The sequence below is a fragment of the Streptopelia decaocto genome (genome assembly GCF_964273445.1).
Source record: "Streptopelia decaocto genome assembly, chromosome: 6".
NCBI lineage: Eukaryota > Metazoa > Chordata > Aves > Columbiformes > Columbidae > Streptopelia > Streptopelia decaocto.
Window position 1 is genome coordinate 16263168 of NC_138660.1, and position 23381 is coordinate 16286548.

Sequence of the window (23381 nt, forward strand, 5' to 3'; positions counted from 1 at the left end):
ATCTACTGGTTGTTCAAAAGAGATCCTCAAGACTACCTCCCAATATGGTGAATCCAGGGTTCCATAAACAGGAAAGGAGTTCAAAAAATATGCAATCCAGACTTTTGTTTGTAGCAGTAAATTTGGAGTAGGTACTTATATTCACATCTAGAACTCCACATTTTCCTAAAAGCAAGTAACGTATATCTAACTGCAAGATTCTCTCTTTCCTGCCACTTCCTACATGTGAATGTACTTGGCCATATCTTGATCAGAAACTGAATATAAATGGAATGACACTGAACAGGACTCAATAGCATGGTTGGACACAAACTTTAAGTACACTCATTAGCAACCTTTTTTTTTGAGCAACAGCCATGCATTTATAATACGGATTAGCTTCCCAATTGTTATAACTAAATGTTGATCCACCACAATTGTGTCCTTTCTTTAGTATCTCAATCAGAGGTACCCTTCTTCCTTGTTTGAACTTCGGACCATTGTTTCAAAGAAGAATCTTTACTTGCTATGAATCTGCTTCTTGGATAAATACAATTTTTTTTTCCCCCATAAATGTTTTTTAATTAATTCATCAGCTATTCTTGATCAACACGAAAAAGAAAGTTCGTCTCTTGGAGTGATTTGTACCTTAACTTTTATAAAAGCGTTCTATCATTTACTGGTAAGTATTCCAATTACAGGGTAAATTTTTCTCCTACATTAAAGGCAGAACATTTAGTTGCTTGTGCTTAAACCACATGCAAAGTATTTATAAATTAAATTAACATGCTCTTTTTAAAATACACTTCACGATCCTGAATAAACAATCACAGAGCACACACTGAATTGCAACAGGAATGCAGACAGGCTTTAATAGGTTTTAAGCTGCTTTAAAGCTTTTTTCTGAAGTATTTAAAAGATGAGTTACGAAATTTCACAGCTGTTGGTTTAAACTAATTCTGCAAACTAACAAAGAATTATCACAAATTACTAACATAATGATTTCTACAGTATATAAAACATTTTCATGAGCATTAATCTGACATTGGCATGAATGAAGAAAAAGTAAAATCAATTCTGTTTTGCACTATATAGATTCAAGATGTATTTACCCTTCTTTTAGATGCACTGGCTCACTCAGGCCACTGGGCTCTTTACTTTCAGTAGAGGAAACATCATCTAAGAACTTAAGGAAAAATACACAGGGAATATACACTATTCGGAAACAAAGAACAACCAAAAGCTATTTTGAAAATATATATGCACAGTTTCTCCCGTAACAGAACAAACACGTTATGCAACAGATGAAACAAAAATATATTGCAGGGACTTGGAACAATGTAACAAAGGATGCCTGTAGGCCACACAAGGTTTTTTAAATAATTTCCTAAACAGCAGATCTAATAAAGTCTGATTAAAAAAAAAATTATACTTTTTTTTCAAACTCAGTTAGCTTAGTCCACCATGTATAAATCTTGTGTATTTAACTGTAGTGGACTTTAAAAAAAAAATAGTCTGAAGTGGACCACAATTGCTCTTTTTCTCTCTAGTAGAAAATTGACCAGTAACACAGCCTTCTAACAATTCAGACTGATCAGATACATCAACGATTAAAAAAAAAAATCTAGTTGAAAGATACCTTTTTCACAGATTCAGTAAATTTTTCTTCTTGAAATGTTTTGAAAAACTCGCACATAAACGTCTCCTTGAAACTTGACTGAAAGAAAAGGTATATTGACATAAATAAACTTTTAAAGAACATTATCTATGAAATAAGAAAGAATTTTAGTAGTCTTACAAGTTTGCTTTTGGTCAAACTTCCCCAACTCCCCAAAGTCTGGATGGCCTTTGATATAAGAGTTAATGTTCTAGAAGTCTGAGCATCCTGAAATAAACAAAATTCAGAAGTCACATTTTTTCACAATTCCAAGTAAAACTTTGATTTAAAAATGAAAATATTACACAATGTAGTAAATGTGACATATGTTCATTCCTTTTCTTCTTATCCCAAAGAGAAGAAGCATATGCAAAATATTGTCCTCTATCAGCACTTGTGCTTTGTGAATATGTATACTTTAGAAGATGCTGCAGCATGTTCAGTATTTTACTCACTACCACTAGAATTTAATGTAGTACTTGGAAAAATATTTTTACCTACAAATCATCTTAAACCTTGTAACTCTTACTACACATCTAATACTTCTGAACTATTCAAAACTTAACGCTAAACATAACGAACAATTGCTGGACAAATGGCAGAAATTTTCATAATACGAAGCAAACTTGAAACTTGGCCTTTAAGGCTTTTGACCAATATATTTGCTATCTCACTGCTTGCATTTCAGTACAGGATTATAAACACCCACAGAAAGGGGCCTTGCTGTTTCCTTTAAAATGTTTAACCCTCGAGCAATAAAATCCTGTAAACTTTTTGCTTCATAAACTGGATAATGTCAAATGAATGAATCAGAATATGTTGATTTTTTTCTTTCAAGAGCACAACACACTTAATTAGATAAAATAAACTAATAAAGATGACTTCTAGAGCAGCAGATTTCATATCTATTCTGTATTTTATGTGAAAACAATACAATATTTTTGTCTTATCTCCATATTCCTATCTTTTAAGTTTATTTGGTCATGGTGTGTTTTTGTGTTTGGGTTTTTGTTTTTTAAATTCATATCTACCTGACAATTTGAAAACTGAAAATGGAAGATTTGGCAACCCACTGCAACTAGTTGAGTCCAGAATAGATACGTGGACTAATTATTGGATAACTCTAAAAAATAGATTTCCATTTGTGGTTTTAAAGTGACATCTGGATATTTAACTTCCACACTGAAAGTAACCAACGCAGTTTAGACATATGCCTTAAAGAACCCTCAGTCATGCTGCTGTTCTAACAAAGCAGCACATTCCCAAAAAAGGCACAGCATCTTTAATATCAATAGCTCTTCTGCATCATTTGAAAACACTTCATAAAGACTGAAAAATTTAACGCTTCAAGAACTGCAAATGTCTTAATTCCTCTAGCTTGAAAACTCAAGCTAGAGACATTCAATAAGCTTGTTTTCCCAGTTACAGACCCACTGAAGTAACTTATGCTTTCCCAGATAAACAGATCCAACAGTTATGAATAAAACAGAACAAAGCTTCACAAAACTTACTGGATGGTGAGGTCGTAAATGAAAAGTATGAGGTGAGACTACGGCTACAGCAAAGAAACGAAGAAACACAAAGCTGCTCACTGCAGAATACTGTACATGAGGGTCATCTGCAGAGAAAAACCATGAAATGTAACATGCACTAAACTTAACAGGAAATAATGAAGACAGTCAACATAAAAATCCTTATGAAGATAACATCAGAAGAGACATTTATATTTTAAAACAGAATAGAAATGGTACATGAAATGAGAAAGGTGACCATGGTAAGAGATGTTCTACTTATAATGGAGGGTTTATTTCTCTGAAAAGAAGTTCTGTTCTATAAAACTGGCTTATCAGCTCCACTACTAGGAATGATGAGATTATCGCAAGCATCTACATACAGAGTTAATTAAGTACAGCTGTATGCACGTTAAACCCAGAGAGAAAATACTGTAGGAGTTGCCTTTTAAGACTAAGGCTGTTGGGTTTATTCACCCATAAAGCCCAAAACAGATCAATTCAAATACATTAATGCTGCACAACAAATTCAGTCAACTCATATGAACAACTTTTAACTCAAATTCTGAGATCCATCATAAAACCATAGTGGTTTTGATGCTGTAAATGAGGATTTTCTCATGTAATATCATTTACACCTTTACACTAGGAAATATAGTGGGATCACATTCTTACTCCACTGACCATTTCAGTGTGATCTGTGGGGGAAGTTGGCTACTGCAAAAGGACTGGCTTAACTTGAGGAATTTATGGCATCACTTCCAGTGACAAAAGTGAATCAGAGAAAGGCTCCAGATTATGAGAAGTACGTTCTTCATTTGTAGCTTATTATATGACAGTTCAGATTTTAATTGACTGAAGGATAAGGGTATTTCAGGCCCACCACACTATTGCTATATTAAAACCATACTGAAAGAATAAAACAATTCTAATACTGGCCACATTACAAATGCATTAAATATTTTACATTTTCCATCCTCTCCAAAACTACCTGTAAGTAGTAAATCTATGGTTCTGGTAAAGCTATCTTCATAGAAGTTCTGAATGTACTAGTCATTATTAACACAGTTGCACTTCATGTAGTTAAGGTGCACATACCGAATTTATTTTCAAGTTTACATCTTGCTTCCTTAGAAGCAATGAAGAGATCAGCTCTTCCAAATTTTATGTCTCTTTCAAGTAAACCACTTCTTGTATTACTTTGTGCTTTTCTTCTATTATACTTTTGTTGGTGAGTTCTTATTTGCTGCTGTATTGCAATGTTTCTGGCTAGCTACATTTTCATATCAGAAAATACAAAACTCTTGCTGATTGACCACAAGGCTTTATTGTAAGTTACAGACTGACAGAAAAAACAAATGCCTGATTGTCAAGGTAAGAAGTTCAGGGCACAGCTTTGGACAAGGCAAGAATTTTAATAGTCCCCATAAGCTACGTAAGTTACATATTTCACTCCAAACACAATTTTCAAAAGTTTTTAGGGAACACTTACTTGGAAACCTTTTGGCAGCCAGATGCCTCAAAGAATAAAAAACATCACACATTAGGGTAGGACAACTTATACTTGACCGCACAATTTCACGGAATACTTTGTCTACATAATAGCGTAGATTTTCCTGCAATTATGAAAAAAGGTATTTTTTCAGACCATTATCTTTTGCATTTTTATGTTTTTTTCCTGAACAAAAACATAACACTACAGTTCTTTTCAAAACCCTGCCTGACTATTCAATTAGGTATTTTAGTACAATGCATATTTTTAAAAATGGCTTACTAGTGTTAAAAGATAGTTTAATTATATTCACTTACACTGAAGTATATAAGGAGTGTCTGGCAACATACAACTATCTATCAAAACCTATTCTTGCAACTTGATAACGACATGTTCCAAGGAAGAAGCACTTCCCATGCACACCCACTGAATATCAATTTAGTTTGTTGCAGCAATTATTGCCTTAAATGTCATCCTCTGGTAACAGGCAGATGGCAAGCAGAACTTCAATGAAAAGTGTTCAAGTCGTCCTAATTAGATACCTCATCACCTAGATGCTGACTACAGAACATCAGGAACCACAACACCCAACAAACTGGTAAGGAAGACTCATCTCTGTTCAGTTTCTTCCTCCCCCTCCCATTTTCCATTGGACTTTTCCTTTTTTGTTTTCATAAACAGGGATAAAAAAACACAACCTTTCTGTTTTTTGCTCTAGAATCAGAGAATTGCACTGCTATAGTAAGTTACTCATTTTCCATTACACAGAGCTGCTTTTTATAGTGTTTTCTATCAGATTTTGAGAAAATTGACATTAGAAAAAACAAATTCGGGAACTCACCATATTGATTTCTACGTTATCCCCTTCTCTTAATTTGATGGGATCTATTTCACAGGGTTTAGGAGACTCACATATCTGAAACAAACACACAGTTCGTTTTTTCAGACAGAGGGCATGGAAATGCACCAATTTAAAAGCAGATTATTTGCTACATTTAGGGATGAAACTCTAAATAGGTTCTAACTATCCATAATAGCATTCAATAATCATCCTCACTTTTGTGGGTGCCTTTTTATGTGGATCAGTTATATAAAGCATTTTGTGGGTAAATTCTGCAAGGTGTTAGAGGCTGAAGAAACTGTCATTGACTGTTTTAAAGCATCTGGAACATAATTAATAAAAAGCAGCTCCTCCCACTAAACGTAACCAATTATTACTCAATTTAATTTTCCTCTAGCATTCCCCGACCTGAGTGATTACTACCACATATGGAGCTGTAAGCAGAATGCTTGTCAAAGAGACAGGATACCCCAGGGGGGCTAAGTGTCCTGAAAAAAAATTCACTAGGATAACCTACCTCATCAATAACAGGTTTCAAAGTAACCTTTAGGTAGTGCTTCCCCACTATTTTCATCATTTCATCTACACACCGCGTTGCTAATGTGTTGCCTCTGAAGACTGTGTTTGCTTCTCTGTAAGAAAGTAATTTATTTCAACAGGATAAAAACAACAAGGTCAGTTACAAAATCTGATTAATACTTTCTCTTACTATTTTTTTTTAAATATTTGTTTCATATATTTCAGTCAGGAATTTCAGAATCTAGATATCCAGCTTGCAGTGGCACTCAGAAACAAAAGGGAATACACAACAATATTATTACAGCTACTACCAAAACCAAGAACATAAATAAAACCATAAGGAAAAGCCTAAGAAATTTTAGACAAAGGAAGTTATAATCCACTGCTGAATGTGAGAAAGAACAATTGAAGAAATGTCAAAAATAATGAAGACTTGTACCTCACTGATATACAATTCTTCAGTACTCCTGTTGAAAAAAGTCTTAGAGCTACAATAAACAGCATACTGCTACACTACACTGATAAACTCAGACACTTTAACCAAAACATCTTCAATCTAAGGTTACACTTTTTATTCATTACGGCTGTTGAAGAAAACAGAGTCAGCTGTGCTAAATAAATCTCTCTGGTCTGAGAGGTTTAGTTTAATCTCTGTTACAGTTCAATTATAATGGAAAAGAATGTGTGTACTAAAATGCAGTTCAGAAAATAACTTCCTGGGAGTCACCTCTTTCTACAGTTAAACTGTCTCACTTTATTTAAATGTGGAAATGAACCGTCCTGTGGTGACAAAATCCCTTCCAGATCTCCACAGGACATGACTCGGCACCTCAGTGGCCACTACTCAGGTCCACTTCATTTCTCTCCTAACCACAGAGCTGCAAATTCATAGGCCGTGCACTGCTGCTTGGAAACACTCCTGTGCTTGCTACTTTCAAGGAATGCAGGACAGGTCCTTACATCTTTGCAGAAGAAGCGTACTACCCCACATTTAAGTCACATACCAAAGGAAACAGGATAAGATTCTGAGCAATTTTTAAAACGTTAAGTACCAACCTAATGACCAGTAAAATTTGAAGAATGGCTAAATTGTGACATTTTGAAATAAAACCATATGCTCTTAGACACAACTCTGGACTGCCACCTTATGTTTAGCCGTATACTAGCTCCACGAAAATCACACAATCATTAACTCTGACTCCCGGCTTCAATAAACTAGCATTAAAATACGTATGTATTTAACCAGTATTACATAATGCGAGAAAGAAATACAACATGGTTAATTAGCAAGGTTGTATCATGAAGCCCTTTGAAACTTTAAGAATAATTCTAAAAGGTATGACATCATAAAACATGAAATACATACTGAGTGTCCTTTAGATCTAGTTCTGCCACTGCAGCAACAAATGGAACGAGCTTATGGTGGTGTAGCAACAACCGCACAAGAGGCAGAACAGCATCATACTTGTCTCGACAAACTTCACTCAGTATGTAGGCAGCAGATGCAGAAATTGGCTGTGAAAGAGTATGAAATCATAAGTGAAGTAGTTAACTGTTCTTCGTGTATTTGGCAAAGTACAGATCAAATCTAAAATGACTATAGACATAGCTTCTTAACAGTGTTTCAACATGGCAATTAAAAGTTTCCTTCCTACAGAAATACTTAACTGAAAACTAGTATTATCTACGCTACACTTGACATTTAAGAATGAAATTGAGCATCTCCTCACCCTTCTCATTCTCTCTAAAGCGCCAGAGTATGGCTTTGCCACAAATCCAAGTAAGAGGCAGTAAGCAATTGCTTTACTATGTTATATATCTTTATAGGACTTATAAAACTATGATCAGAGTACATTAAAATACAGTTCTTGCACTTGTAAAGACTCTGTCGCTGTTCTACAGTTGGGAACTTCCATACAAATACTGATCAAATTATTTCACTTAAGTAAAAAGACAGCTGCTGACTGTTGCTACCTACATACTCAGCTCTCCCTGAATTCCAGTGAAGCAGTATTTGAATACAGGCTAGCAAACCTTTTAGTCATGATCTGCTTCCTCTTTACCTTTATTCCCCTCTGCCAATATTTCACCAACAATTAAGTGAAAAAAGGCTATAAAAGGCCTAGGAATATAAAGCTTGGTTACTATAATTTGATCCTGGTTTCAATGTTGTGCTAATTATCTACCACACTTCGTCTTTGTCACTATGTCCACGTGAGAAGTTCTGTCACACTGATTAACATACTGGGGAAGACAGAAGCAATTCAGAAGAGGAATTAAAAATCAACTCTGAAGCAGACCATTTTTGGTGAAGGTGATTATCTGCCCCTTCAGTACAAATAATGGATCAGTGTCCCCAGAAAAACATTAAATCCAGGGGGGCAACAGCAGCCAGTGGGAAACCAGCAAGAAGAAAGTATTTTATCTCTTCCAGTCATACAGCACAGGTTATTTCACTGTCTTTGCTGGTTCTTCTAAGATAGGAAGAAAATCTTGGTAGTTTAGAGCCAAAGTAGATGCTCTGCAAGCTGCTCATCTCATTGTGATGGAAGTAATTCGTGCAAAGAAAAAGGAAATCCCTAGAAACGCATAATTCACATCGTCTCATACGGAATTGCATAATTAATTTTAAGTTTTCGTTTTAAAATACATTTTTAAAAGTACCTGAATATCTGATGATTTTAGCAGCAAGTTTCTTAAAGAAGTGTAGTATTCAGTTGGAAGCACACAGTCCTCAGTATAACAGATATTTAATCTAAGTGATCCCAAATCATCAGTTTTAGAAGACTTGTTTCCATTTTCTCTTGGTTGAAGTAAGTACCTGAAAGCAACACGACAATTCTAAAATAGATGCATATTTCATTAATTTGACTAATTCTACAATAAAGTATGACATTTAATTATTTCAGTATATATAAACTGAGTCTGAAAACTGGCAATAAAATTCACATAAAAACTTGAAATACAAAAGAAAAAAAAAAAAAGGAGCAACATTTAATGCACCTTTAGCACGTAATGAAACTTATGTATTTTCTCATATCTTTCCAAACAGTGAAACAGTTAGAAATTATGTTGGGCCTTTCATTTTACACTTATGTTGTATTTAAGGTGTTGAACATTGCAGTTGAAACAGTGTCAAGAATTTTAATGGTCTAGTCTGAAACCAGTAAAAACACATTAACAGGCTGCATTCCTGAGAAACATGTACTAAAGGAAAATAAAATTGTGCTTTTTTCCAACTCTCAACACAAAATATATTAAACAATCATTGGCTTTTGCTGTAGTTCAACAGGAGACGCAGCCATACAAACATTTTAACAGCTTTTAAGTAGTGTTGCAGTATAATTTTAACATTCAGCCCAACAAACTGATCATACCTTCAAATATTCTTTTACGGTCATTTATATTTGTACTTCTACAATCAGGAGATCAGGTTTTTATTTTATAATCAGATGCATTACCCTTGAAGGTATGCTAATATAAAGTAAAACTTATTTACAAGGAAAACCTCTACTCAACAGCATGACTCTTAGGTTTATTTTCCCAATATTTAGTACTAGTAATACTTTTTTTATCTGCTGTACTTCAGTTGTATTCAAAAACATTTTATGAAAATTAGTAATAGCATTAAAAGTAGTTATTGTTAATCACAGACCTGGTTTTGATAAGCAGATCATAACTGGATATGAGGATGTTCAATACAAAGTATGTCTACAAAGTATATTAGACACAAACCTCTCTATCAATGCTGCAAATGAACTGGAAACTAGTCAGTCCAATTCAAAAAGCTATATGAACACAACACACTGGTAATGAGCCCATGCTAATTAAACCTTTCTCTTAGCAGGTTGTTAGCGGAGGCATGTCATTATGTTAACATGGTCATAGAGCTTTTGATCAGTTCAGAGCACTGGCAGAACAAGACTGTCTGCAATACACCGTGTAAAAAAATAGAAAATACTGACACAAACATCTGTTATGTTTAGGGTCACATTCAAACACTAAGAATCAGAGTTCAACTTTGACACATCCAAGAGATGGAGCCTGAGGTGGGTAGGTGGAGCACAGCCATAATGGTTTCTGTCAAGATCTGTGTTCCATTTAGTTCCTATTTACCCACTTCTTTCCTATATGTTTTTTACATAGATATGCAAAGACTTCCTCCACTCTTTTCTCTGTACTGAAAGGCTCACTAAAAGCAGAATATTCTACACTTTGAGGTATTTGAATCTGATGTACTCATCAATTCCTGCTGCTAAGCATTTGGCACAATGACAGGGCTAGAGATTGCCTCCCGCCTGTGAGAACTTCAGAAGGGAGGTTGCTGCTATGCTAGGCAGAGGTCTTCGTTTTCTGAATTCCCTTCATACCTTACCCTTCCAGCTTTTAAACTGCTGTGCCTGCTCCCCTGAAATGGCATTGGGTTGGTTCCAGAAGATACTTTCTGAACCTCCCCAAGGAAGGAAGGAAAAAAAGCCATACTTAATGATTGTTTTTAAATAAACTGTTCATCAGTCATTCTGGAAGCCTGACTTCAGAATTTAATTCACGTGATGCAATTCTGAGAAGCTCTTGGTTTGCTGGTTAAGCTGAAAAGCATACACAGGTCACCAAAATCCAGCAAGCTGATTGAAAGGTTGTTATCTCAGTCTTTCCTTCTTCACTCTCCACACCTTCCCCCCAAACAGCCCAACTATTCTGTGGGAGTGGGTGAAGAGGAGAGCAAAACGCACCCTCTGGCGAGGTTGATTTATTTAGCAGCAAAACTCTTTGGAAAGACATTTTACCCAGACTAGAACAAGAAGACATATTTTAATGGATAGTTAGAACAAAACACATCCTTTTCAAGGGAAGATCTGCAAGACAGAAGCAAATTCAATTCTGAACCACCATTTCTTACCATGCTTGAAAGGAATCATTTCTTAACACCTTCACAGGAACTTTAATTTCTCCTAGAAACACATCTTGTACCAAATTTCCATTATTCCATAGGTCAACCCTGAAAATAAGAACATTGCTTATTTTTTCCTCCCAGAGAGGAATAAAAATCTAATTAACAATAACTGCCTTACAGCACTAATCCACATGCATGCAGGCAGAGAAATGTTAGAAATCTCACTCCATTCTAATTAAATCAAGAAGAATCAAACAGGTGGCATATTAACCCATAAAGAACAGATAAAGAAACAGTGAAAGTTAGACTCGCAGACCTTGCATCAGTAAATCAAAGTGATACTGGCAACGTATATGTATTCTGAGCAGTCTCCACCCCCAAAACTGTGCACACTTCTTCTCAGGTAATTCAAGTGAACTTCTTAACCAATACGTTTACATATCCCTATCTAATTGCTAGAATTTGGCACACTGCAATGCCACACCAACACATGCGCTTGTTTTTCCAAACAGCAGCTTGTATGCTTACAACCTCCAAAGGAATCACAGACTCCAGACATGCACCTTGGGTTTTTTCTATGACTTCTTACCTCTCTGACATTTCTGACAGACAGCAGTTGTTAAGAAGAACAAAAGAAATTAATACTGGATTTGTTGGGGCATGACTATTTTTCTAAATATATTTGCATCTATAATGAAATATACAATTCTAATTATGATATTCATGAAGCTAAGAGTTGAAAATGCACATACGAAGTTAGTTCTATAATATAATAGGTATTAAAACTAACCACTAAATTCTTCTGATGCATTGAAGACTTCTGAAGCCTTGAAGACCTTTTGTCACTCAGCAGATCTGGTGCATGTATGTGCATGAGCGCACTAAACAGATCGAGTACAGGGCTCTCAACTGTTCAAACTATACAGCGTAAGTACAGACAGGCCTGCTCTAAGGGTAACAGCAGAAAAGGGGAACGTACTTTGAAGTATTCTTAGCGTTTGCAAGGAAAAGATGCATCGCAAACGTCCCTCTAAGAAGCAATGCAAAAATTATTAAAATTTCATAAAAGAGGCTTTTCCCTCTACACTAGAAACCATGGACTAACATCAGGTGTGCTGGTTATCCTTCAGTACAAGTCCTATAATCAGTATTCTGCCCAAACTACTATACATTGATAGGACGTCCTCGTGCCTCTTTACTCACAGGCATAAGAAACAAATTTAGGCTGCAAAAATGCCCTACCACTATTTACTTTAAAACATTTTTTTAAAAAAAAAATCTCATCTTTGGTAAGAAACACACTGAAAAGTTTGAGTAATTTTATATGTTAGAAGGATCTTTCCTACAATTCTCTGGAGTTACACTAAAATAAAACATTTCTTTATTGTTTTGATGATAAAATATTATTATTTAATAATGATAAAATAAATTACTTTCTAATCTATGTAACTTACCTGACTTCTAGTTTCTCAATATCTTCTTCTTCTACCTGAAACTGGGACTTTTTGGTGTAACTGCTGGACCTGGTTACCTGGAAGTAATTCCTTCTATTAATACTTTTTACAATTTTATTATGAATATCAAATAACAAAGAAAACCCTGCCTCTTTAACATTGCTAAATAGTTACTGTTTCTTTTAAAAAGGAAAAAGTTCAATTCACCAAACATGAGAGCAGGTGAAAAATTGGTCAAGAAGGTTTCATGGTGGAGCCTGATGAGGCTAACTGATATTTAAGGAAATTATAGTACAGATCTATTAGGAAAATAAAAAAGGAAGTATGACATGAAACTGGAAATAATTTATTCGGTTTCAGTATGAGCCCAAATAAAGTATTAGTTAGTTCTGAGGTGTTTAAGGAAACAACAAATAAGAAGCCCACTCTTCTTGACTGAGTTTTATCACAATTACAACCTCTTATTTTAATTTTCCCCATTTTTTGACTGATTGCATTCTCAGTTTAACTCCAATACATCAGAAGTCATAAAGTTATTGGAGTGGCTTGGATCACATTTTTATCCTAATATACTTGCTAAGAAACTACACTCAGGATCTTGAGCAAGTCAACTGAAACATGCTTTAAGTTGATACTCTATACATCGGAATGGAACAACTTTTCTCATAAGTCCCACAGCAGGACCAGGATCTATATAAACACATTAAATTATAATCCGTTTGAGGCACATGTAATAGTTGTACTAATTCCAACCCTCAGCTGAACAGTATAGTATGCTTACGTGCAAACATGGTTTTTCTTATGGAGACAAATCGGATGAAAATTGAAACTCATAATTTGGTTACTATAGGGTAACTCATGTAGAACTGAAATAAAGTCCTAAATAATGAAAAAGTTTTTTAAACATAAAATAATGAAATTAGGCTTTATTGGGTATAATTGCTACTTCATTTTATTAAAGAAATAAATTGGGATTTTTTTAGCTCATTGTTCTTGAAAATATTTAAATTGAATTCCACGGGATACGTTAATTTTCTCTCAGAACTCCTGATGGCAACAGATGCACTATAAAGTGATTCAAGATAACAAATTACCTTCACATACATGCTTGTGAGGAAGTTCCTTTTCACATAGCAACTGAAGGTGAATGCTATTGTCTGGTAGTCCTCATAAAATTAAGTATGTGATTCTCTTCCATTTGAGAGGCTACTAAAAGCTCTTCAATTTGCTTGAAGAGACCTTCCTGCATTAGGTACTGCTATGCAGCTTGCTTAAAAATACTTGAAGGGTTGCATAAAACAGATAAACAGGCAGAATACCACACAAAAAGTTACCTCAAAATAAAATGTTTCGTTAAACTGCGGATTGCTTGTTTTCTTCTTTACTTTGGTCTTCTTTTGGTCATTCCTGTTCCAATGTGGTAAAATTTTTACCATAGACAACTTAAACACACAATTATAAAGACATTCTATTGTCAAGAAGGACCCATGCATTTAAGTTAAAACATTTTTTGTCGTTTTAGAAATCACTTTGATCAATGAAGAAAATATCAAACGAGTTCATCTTCACAATATAGTTTGAAAAGTTAAAATTGCAAGTGCTGTACCTAGTTAACTGTGCATCTGTCCAGCTCAAAGTTTCTATTTAATTTCACAAACAGGTATAAATTACATATATCAAGTAAAAGATATTACTGACTTCAAAGCATTTCAAACTTAAGTCTGCAGGCAATCTCCTTCCCACTGCTTGCAGGTTACAAGCACAGTTTTCCTCATCTTGTTCAACCACCAATTTCCTTTTTCCCACCCTCCTTTATCAGGGAAATACCCACGACTTCTCTACAGAGGGTTACACCAAGTAACTGAACCTTTTCTTTGGAAGGAACTGCTGCTAATGCTAGATACGAAGCAGCATACGGTCAAACAAAACAGTTGCTCCTCAGTCCCTTGTGTTTGTTTTTAGTTTTACACATTTTATAAAAGAATACAGTCTTATACAGTTAGTAAAGAGGAGATAGTATAAAGATTCTTTCTAAAAGAAACAAATAACAAAATGAGGGGGAAAAACAGATGACAGAGAAGAAAAACTGTCCTAAACATCAACTAACTGTTTTCATGCATTGGCCATATAAATATTTCAGTCATGGTACACAAGTCGCACACGCATGGGATTGGAAAATCTTAACGAGGAACTTCCGTCAGATTTGCACACATATATTTCTATACCAAGGGGTAAATATTTTGTGGGACCACCATTCACCTGGTTCCATCTGTACCACAGGACTAAAAAGGGAAATACATGTCAATTTACCTTCTTTGGCTATCAAAACCATGCTTCCTAGGTATAATGCTTAAATCTCTCTATTCCTCCTAAAAACCCCCAACTAATCAAGCCAAACAAAAAAAAAAGCCCCAACCAAACAAACACACAAAACAAAACAAACAAACACCCCACCAGGTCAAACCTTAAAAAAAAGTGATCATGTATTACCAAGGAGATAAAAAAAAGCCCCATTCACTCAGCGCTTACTCATGGACAATCCTTCCAAAGTCTTTAAAAAAATACAAGTTTACTACAAGCCGTTCTGCCTCTTTGCTCACAGCGGCAATTCTTCAGTACTGGAGAAAGTAGACTGACTAAGGTTTGATGTTGCAAAAAAATTAAAACCTGAAACCTAGCTTACTTTAGATGTTACTGGTGCAGGACTTGCAGATAGTGAATGCATGCGATATGGGATTTTTCTTCAATGGAAAACCCCAACAGTTACTCAGGATTACTGATCCAAAAACCAGGAGACATTTAAACCATGGGGACTTTGAATGCAGCATTCTGAAGGTGCTGGCATCAGAAAGGTCTCACCAGAGCCCCTACTCTTGCCTCCTCCCAATTGCTAGATATTTGCCACAAAGAAACTCTCACACTAAGAAAAACAGGAAACAGAGGAAGGCAAGTGAGCAATTGACTGTATCATCCCATACAGGAGTTTGAGAAGAATTCATAGCAAGTACAGTGCAGATAACAAGAGTTTGGTACAAAACTTGAGAAGAAAAAAAGAACTGAGTGACAAGTGGTTACTGACCAGTGCAGGCAATTCAGACAGACCAACCACTTTCACCATCTTCAGAGTACAGTAGGGAAGGTGAGAGTACAGTAACAATGGGAGACGTGATGTACGCAGGAAATATTTTAAGATTTTTCTATATTTTAAAGATTTTGCTCAAACTGTGACCTTCTTTTCCATGTCTAAGATTACAGCACTTTAGATTAAATAATTTTAAACCAAAATGTTACCTGGAAGGGCCCACAAGAGAGACTGTTGCGTAAGGGTCACAATTCTGTCCATTTATAAGAGGCAACCCATGGCACTCCTTTATGCTACAAGGAAAAAGCAGTCAATAGATCAGTGAAGCAATGTCTATCACTTAAAACAAATAAACCCAAGCAATCCTTTATTTTTAAAAATATTTTATTAAGTTCTACTGTATTACACATTGATATATATCTCAACCCAATGTAATGTATGTACATGAAGTAGAAGGTAACTACAGATCTCTGGACAGTAATACAAGGTCATACTCAAGTGTACAGTCAGACTTAGGGGGCTCTGTGAGAACAAAATTATTCGAATCGCTTCAATAAAAGCATTCCAGTATCACACATGCATGGAAAAATCCTAAGCAAAATGAACTATGTTAGGGAAAACTGCAGAATTCATTAACTTTAAAATTTGATTTCACAAGGCCCACAAAAAGCTATTTGATCTCATCTAAATAGCAGCAACTACATTTGGAAGGCATTAAAATGGACTCAAATATTTTATTTCAGCTGAACTACATTCTAAGTAAGGTAAGAAATGCGAAGTCATATCCTGAAAAGTTATTTAAAATTAATAATTCAAAACTATTAGTATATAGTCGTAGTATTTCTAAGCTCTATCCATACTATTCAGCCACAAAAAGAAAAATCACTTTTTCTTTGAAATAGTGTTTTATTTTCAAACTCTTTTGACAATAGTGCATGATCAGGGTTAAACAGACCTTTTAAAAATACTGTTTTCTTCCATAATTCATACAGTATTTTTAAGGTTGTGTTTAACAGGTACATAGGCACACTGTGCACCACTCCTGATGCAAAAAGGACAGGCTGGTTAGCAAGTAATGCTCCTGGGGACAGAGACACATTTGCTGGACCTTTTCTGAAGGCTTGCAATATTCTCAAACCACCACAGCAGCAACACCACTAAAGCAGAACTGGGTCAGCAAGCTGACTAACCTTCAGATGCTGCCCAAATACGGGTACTATGTAAAAACAGCTGGAATAACAAAAGTAAAGCAAAACAGTTTGCAAATTTACAGCAGAAACCAGGCTTTCTAGCAAAATGATGCTCTAATGTAGCCATGCAAAGTGTAGTACATATTAAGTCCGGAAATATTCAGCAGATTTTAGTTTCATAAACAAGACCCAAGTGATATCTGAATGTTATATTCCTGTTCTCACTTTTTAAATAATGTACTTCAGGAATTTAACTGAGTTAATATAAGCAAGTTTTGGTTGCTGTAATTTATCCAGTTTGAATGAAATCCAAAACCTATTATATGCAACTTAAGAAGAAAAAAATACTTTTCTGCTCTACATTCATATTAATAATCGAGTAAACATTCTAATACTTCAATGTGGAATATTAAGTCGTGCAGATCAAGTTAAAGTTACATAGCTGCAACAGTAGCTGCATGCTGTTAAGTGAACGTGTTCTTGTACTGTAGAAAAAACACTGTTAAAAGGATAATAAGATTTGCCAACTCAAACATTCACAAGTGGGTAAACAGCAGACACTAACACTCCCGTGCTGCCTCACAACCCCACCCTCTCTGGAGTATTCACAATTACAAACGAGATGGTATTTTCCCCCTCCAGAAGTCCCTTTGTCTTAGCCAGCTCAGGGAACATTGAGTGCTGAACCACTGCACAATCATTTGTTATTTTTCTTCCAGCTTTCAAGCATGTGGCCTTCAGCGTTTCAATAATTTTTGAATCACAATGTACCCTACAGTGATTTCAAACCCACTATTTCAAATGGGTTCTTGAAACATCCAGTTGTTTCATAAGCATTAATAGATTCCTCCTCCAACACACATGTGACGCAGAAGAGTGGCAACAAAATTAAACTGTCTAGACTTCTCAGTCATTTGGGGTATCTGATTTGGGGCACATAGAACTTGATCCTTTCAGACTATCAGGCACTTTGTAGCGCTTAACATCCTGTCTCTGTAGCTCCCAGAGATTTTTGGTTTCAGGTGTGAGTGCTGAGTGTACCTGTAAGTTAGTCTCAACTTGAATCTCACAGAAATTCATAGCAGATGGATCAAGTCCAACTTATCTGGATAGAATTCAACTATTTTTACAAGAACACCACAAGTTCTCTTCCTACAGCCTTTGTCTTGTTCAGCAAGCTCCAGGGTTTCTCCAGCAAACAGACATGCGCTGCAGTTTCTTTCCCTGTGTATGAAGTTTCTCACTCCTTCCCTGATCCCTGTATGAATGACCAGCATACTTGACACAATGATCTCATGGGAAAACGTGTATTAACATATCACCAAAAACGATCACCATGCCCTACTTTTGATTACAGAAATGGCTTGTTCCAGCCTCCCTGTCTTCTCAGAGCTTGACCACAACATGCACAAACTAAAGGACAGCTTGTTCACAATTTCCTGTAAGTTGAAAACATTTTGTTGACAACTACACAGCCTCGCTGCAGAACTAGAATCTCCAGATTCATCATACAGAACTGTCACTTCAGGCTGATTTCACGCTCCAGTCAGTCTCCCTGCGTAGGCAGTTCTACCATTCCCTTTTCATCTCCTGCCCAAGCCTCAGTTTCACTGCCCGCAAGCAAGGTCCTACCTAGGTTAGACAGCCTACTCTGTTCCAACACCTCACAAAACAAACAACACCTCAGTGCCCCTGATCATCAACTCCTAATATTTTCAAATCTTTCATTTTCAGACCAATCAGGCTCAAGATTTTATTCCAAATTTATCTCACCCTTCCATCTCTCACTCTAAGCTGGCCTGTCATGACCACCCCTGAACTCTCCAGTTACTGCCTGGAGTCTGCTTTAGACATTCATTGTCTGACAGCACCACTAAGCCAACCGAACTGCACTGAAACACACTCCTGCCTTGCATCTATCACCTATGGTGGTTCTGTTTACTAATCTTGCAGAAGGTGTTTAGGTTTTGAGCCTGTTTTCAGTCAGTTTGGCAACCTGAATTAACCTATTCACACAGAAGATGTCACAAGCTCCAAAGGCAGCTCAAGGCAAGCAGCCATTCCAGGTGCAAAGCCATTAAAATCAGCTCAGCACTATCAAACTGGATTGTTACTTCCTAGGGACTGAATTACTGCAGATTGTTTTAAGCAAGTAAACAAACAGCCTCCAGTAAACACGTTTAATTTTTTTTTGAGATGTTTGAAGTGGTTCAATTAGAGTAGACTTAACAGAAATGGAAAAGTGCACTGAAAAGTGCAGCCTCAACGATTCCACCAGCTAGCAAACCTCACAGAATGCTGCCCCTTCCCCATAGAATCATGCAAGTGCTACAACTGCAACCTTCTACAACACGAAAAAAACCCAAACGCAACACCAAAAAACCCAATGACAACAAACACACATTTTGACCAATCAAAAATGAAAATAACACTAAATATACACTCCTATCCTGACAACCACAATAAATATATTTCTACCATATCGTAAATATCTCAGCTTTGATAAATGATTTCATCTATCTAGGCTGGCACAAGCAATTTTCATTGAAAAGGTATAAATATGCATAGAGTTTAAAGAAGCAGACAGGAATTTAAAAGTCTTTCATATTTTTAATTACTACATCTTTACATAAAGCCTAAGCAATAGCTAACAGAAGGACTTTTGTTCTTTTCTCAAACTACTGATCAGTTATGGTACAGTATAAGAGATCTTTCAGTTTACATTAATTCTTGCTTCACATCTCAGTAGTTTGTTCTGCAAGAGGAGTTTCATACAGGAAATACGAGCCTTTCAGATACAACTGGCATATATTCAGCTCATCAGATGGAAATAAGTCCTTAAAAAGACACAGCCCGCAATAAACCCCTTCACTGATGGAGGGACTACCTCCACCATTCAAACTAACTGAAGTCCTCCAAGTGCAGAAACTAAATAACTCCAGCCATAAGGATTTGTGAACTTCATAAAAACTGTTACATTCCTTAGAGTGACTTCATGGGAGCAGATGAAGTATAAACAGGACAATAACCAACTGACAGGTCAATTTTAGATAGTATAGTGTATAATTTGTTAAGTAAAGTGCCAAAAAGGACAAGATGTAGCTGTAATAAGCTGCTTCTGGGCTTTTGAGTATTTGCATGGTAAATACATAAAACTGCTTCTTTCAGAGTTGAAGTCATGCTAAACACAGAGAAGGCAAGTCCTACCATCCAAAAGCCTAATTTGGCAAGAAACCGTTCAAGTATCATCTGTTTCAGCAACAGCAAATACGCAAACAATGGTCACACAAACTTTTTTTTACAGACTCTCCGAAAGGAACACTGCAAACGTATATTTTTAAAATGTGATACTATACATGCCATTGCGGTTTTAGAAAAAAAAAAAAAAAAAAAAAAAAAAAAAGCCAGCACTGTGCCAGCAGTTAACCTACTGCATTATCTTTTTCACCTCCTCATTCACACATTAGAAAAGGAAATAACTGGAATCGGAGACAAAAAAAAAATTAGTTCAAAAATGGTTTCCGGGTGTATCTACGTGAAATTTAACAGCAAGTTTCCAATTAATACAAAAATTACGTATAAAATCAGGGCCTAGCCCACTGTAAGTGGTCTCTAAGAGAGTCATTCAAAGAAAAATTAACTGTATGCTTGTATTTAAAAAGAAATAAAGTATAAGAGCTTCATTGATATAAGATAAGCAATTTCAAACCTTAAATTTACTTCCTCCAGGGAAATATGTATTTCAATATGTCTTTAGAATGCTCATACAACCTGAAAGACTCAGCTGGCTTTAGAAAATCCCACCTTAAGAAAACTCACCATTATTTTTTCTTCCCTCCTCTCCCAGCCCTGCACCTCCACACCAAGTGAGACCAGATCAGTCAGTTGTGGTGTATCTTGTACCACTTTTTGTCAACTTGAGCAAAAGAAGGAGACTTCCAGTTTTTAAGAAGGATTTTTTGCCCGTTATCCACAGTTTCACTGATATACATGTAGTTCATGATATATTAATATTTAATCTTCCACAAGCTTACATCCCTTATATAAAGTTGGAGAATAGAACCCTAATAAGGAACTAAATTAAAAACAAAAACCAGAAGGAGTTGGGTGGGGGATAGAGTACAAAAATAAACAAACATGAGGAATCGCATTCCTGGTTTCATTACATGACAACTGACCAACCCTTCAGTATATGCAGCAACACTTATCTTTCTAAAAATCACATGTTCTTTTCCCAACAACTTCTTGCTTGGAAAAGTTGGGTTTACTATACATACTACCATGAGAAACAAAGCCTTTGTCCCTCCCACACGAGCTGTAAGAGGCTAACATCATCGGCAGCTCTCTCTCATCCAAATCTTTAACTGCTTCCTACTGGAATGATCTTCAGTTTTTAAATCAATCCACATCATAAAACCCACCTAGCAGAACAGCAAAAAATGTTTCTATAACCATGTCTACAGAATCAAAATACTTAGAATCTGTATCCTAGTCAGCTCTACTCCTATCACTTCGGTTCAGCCACATAAAAAGCGAGGGGGGACTCCAGATAATGCTTAGAATCGTAGCCCTTTAATCACTTGCATTTAACACGATCTTTCCTCTTGTGTTGTGGCAGTTATAGCTACTACTTTACATCTTTGTTGAACTTCTAGGCTCTCAGGGAATACATGGTGGAAATCCATCAGAAACTTACCAATGCACAAAAGCCAGCCCAAGTGTCTAGAATTCTCTTATCCTACATAAAAATGTAACAGGTGAAGGTTTAAAAGCTTCCCTATCTCATTATGCTGAGAGATTGTTAATTTGGACATGAAGTAAAACATGGCTCTGAAAGGGAAGTATTATCGCCTGTATTTTAAGAATTTTTTTTTCCACTTTTTTTTTTTTCTGTGGCCAATACTTTTTCAGTTTTTGGACAGGTCAAGAAGAGGCAGAGACAGAAATATACATATACACCCACTCTTTGTCTTCTTTTACTCAATCACAGCTCTGCTGCTTCCTATCTTTCAGCTTTGTTAAAGGAGTTACTAATACAATGACTTCTCAGCACCTGGTGACTAACAAAACAGCAGTAAGTGCATCACTGACTAATTATCCTCAGAAATTTACAAAATAAGCAGACTTCTAAGGAGTTGAAATTTTCCATTAAAGAATCTAACACATCTTCTGTAAGTTCCTCATGCTTTATGATCAAATGGGTCCCAAAAATTCCCTCACATCCATTTCTATAATGCTATATCCAGTGAGAGATTTCTTATTTCTCATGCTCTCATGTGTACATCCAAAAATACATTTATGTACAGTATACTACTTATACAGCCATTTTTTTCAAGGCTATCAGCATGTGTGGTAAAATACTACTAAATATTTTTAGTTTAAGGAACTCTAGTGCATTTCATAATCTCAGACGAAGACAAAAGTACTGATGTAATACTGCAGCGTTTAACGCACAATCCTCTCCCACATGTCAGTGAGTCGGTGAATGCAGCAACCACTAAAGAACCCTGACTTCCTTTTGATCGTTTTTCTCCATCATAAAGAGATCCTAAGAGAGTGCACAGTGAGTAACCCACTTCCGACTCAAAAACTGCAATCTGCAACAGGAACTTTCTAAAGTAACCTTTCTTCATCATGAAAAAAACAAAAATATTTCAAAAATCGTAATTAAAAAATTAACTTAGACTGAAGTCCATGGATATATATAAAAAAATAAATTTAAAAACCCCAACATATATCAGAAAGTTAAATTGGGAATAAAATATAAAGTCAGAAAGCTCCAGACAGCTTTTGGTGGCGAATAGTCCACGGTGGAAAAGCCATTTTAATTCTGCCTTGTGCTACAAGTGGGATACATAAGTAAGAGCAGCAGGACTCCCAACCAACCAAGCTGCCACCCACTGTACAAACACATTCTAAATTCTCTTTAAGTTACAAATATACAAATATACATTAATGTACTGCAAGTTTCCATATCTTATCTGAACTATCAGCCTACAAGAGCCACGGAAGCACCACTAGTTTCACTGGTTCAGTTCTTTCACAGAACTACCTTCCCTTTCCATACCAAGCAACAGAAAAGCAAAAAGATTATTTTGCTACGTCTTGCTACAACTAAACTTCTCGTCTTGGTTTAGACAGTTGATTAAGACAAAAAGAATGTAATTTAAGCTTCATAATGAAAATTACATTAGCAAAATCGACATTGTAATGGTCCCCTCTGCTCCCTGGAGCTGATGAGAACATGAAGTCAGTGAGACAAATGGAAAACCACACACCATTTCTTCCCCTCATGGTTTTGCAATACAACCCATTCTTTCTCGCTAAATTCTCAGAGAAGATTAAAAAATTTTAAAAAGCCAAAAACCATCGCCTCACTCTCTGAATAAATATATAAGTTAATGAACAATATTGGAAAGCAAAATTAAAGAATCTTACTATGTTTTGAGTTTTTAATTCTTAATCTTCCTTTAGTCTTTATAATCCCCTAGTTTGTACACTTTTCTTCACCTGGCCTATCCCACAGTCTGTCAGAAGACAAGTGCAGAGGAGCCTTTATTTCTTTCTGAATCACTAAAAATAAAAAACTGAGGTAAGACTGGCTTGTCCTCCTGAACCTTACTCATGCTGAGAACATAAGGAAGAGTCACAAGAGAATGCTGCCAATCACTAAGCCTCTGCAGGTCATTGGTTTCCACTAGTCTGTTCAATGAGGGGAAACAGTCTCCCAGAAGCAAATAACATAGAAGGCTGACAGATTTC

At 35.9% G+C, this 23381-nt stretch overlaps 1 protein-coding gene across 1 annotated transcript in view; it reads right to left on the minus strand.

Annotated features, from left to right (window-relative positions):
* The window catches only part of RASA2 (RAS p21 protein activator 2), a 48758-nt gene that overhangs the window by 7033 nt on the left and 18344 nt on the right, over positions 1–23381 (minus strand). Inside the window, exons 6-18 of the mRNA XM_082054928.1 lie at positions 15639–15722; positions 13682–13754; positions 12348–12424; positions 10900–10998; positions 8664–8820; positions 7366–7514; positions 5998–6112; positions 5481–5555; positions 4640–4763; positions 3148–3254; positions 1778–1864; positions 1619–1696; positions 1092–1165 (exon numbers count right to left, since the gene is read on the minus strand). Of these exons, the coding sequence (XP_081911054.1) occupies positions 1092–1165; positions 1619–1696; positions 1778–1864; positions 3148–3254; positions 4640–4763; positions 5481–5555; positions 5998–6112; positions 7366–7514; positions 8664–8820; positions 10900–10998; positions 12348–12424; positions 13682–13754; positions 15639–15722 (1299 nt within the window). The remainder of the gene's footprint in view (positions 1–1091; positions 1166–1618; positions 1697–1777; positions 1865–3147; positions 3255–4639; positions 4764–5480; positions 5556–5997; positions 6113–7365; positions 7515–8663; positions 8821–10899; positions 10999–12347; positions 12425–13681; positions 13755–15638; positions 15723–23381) is intronic.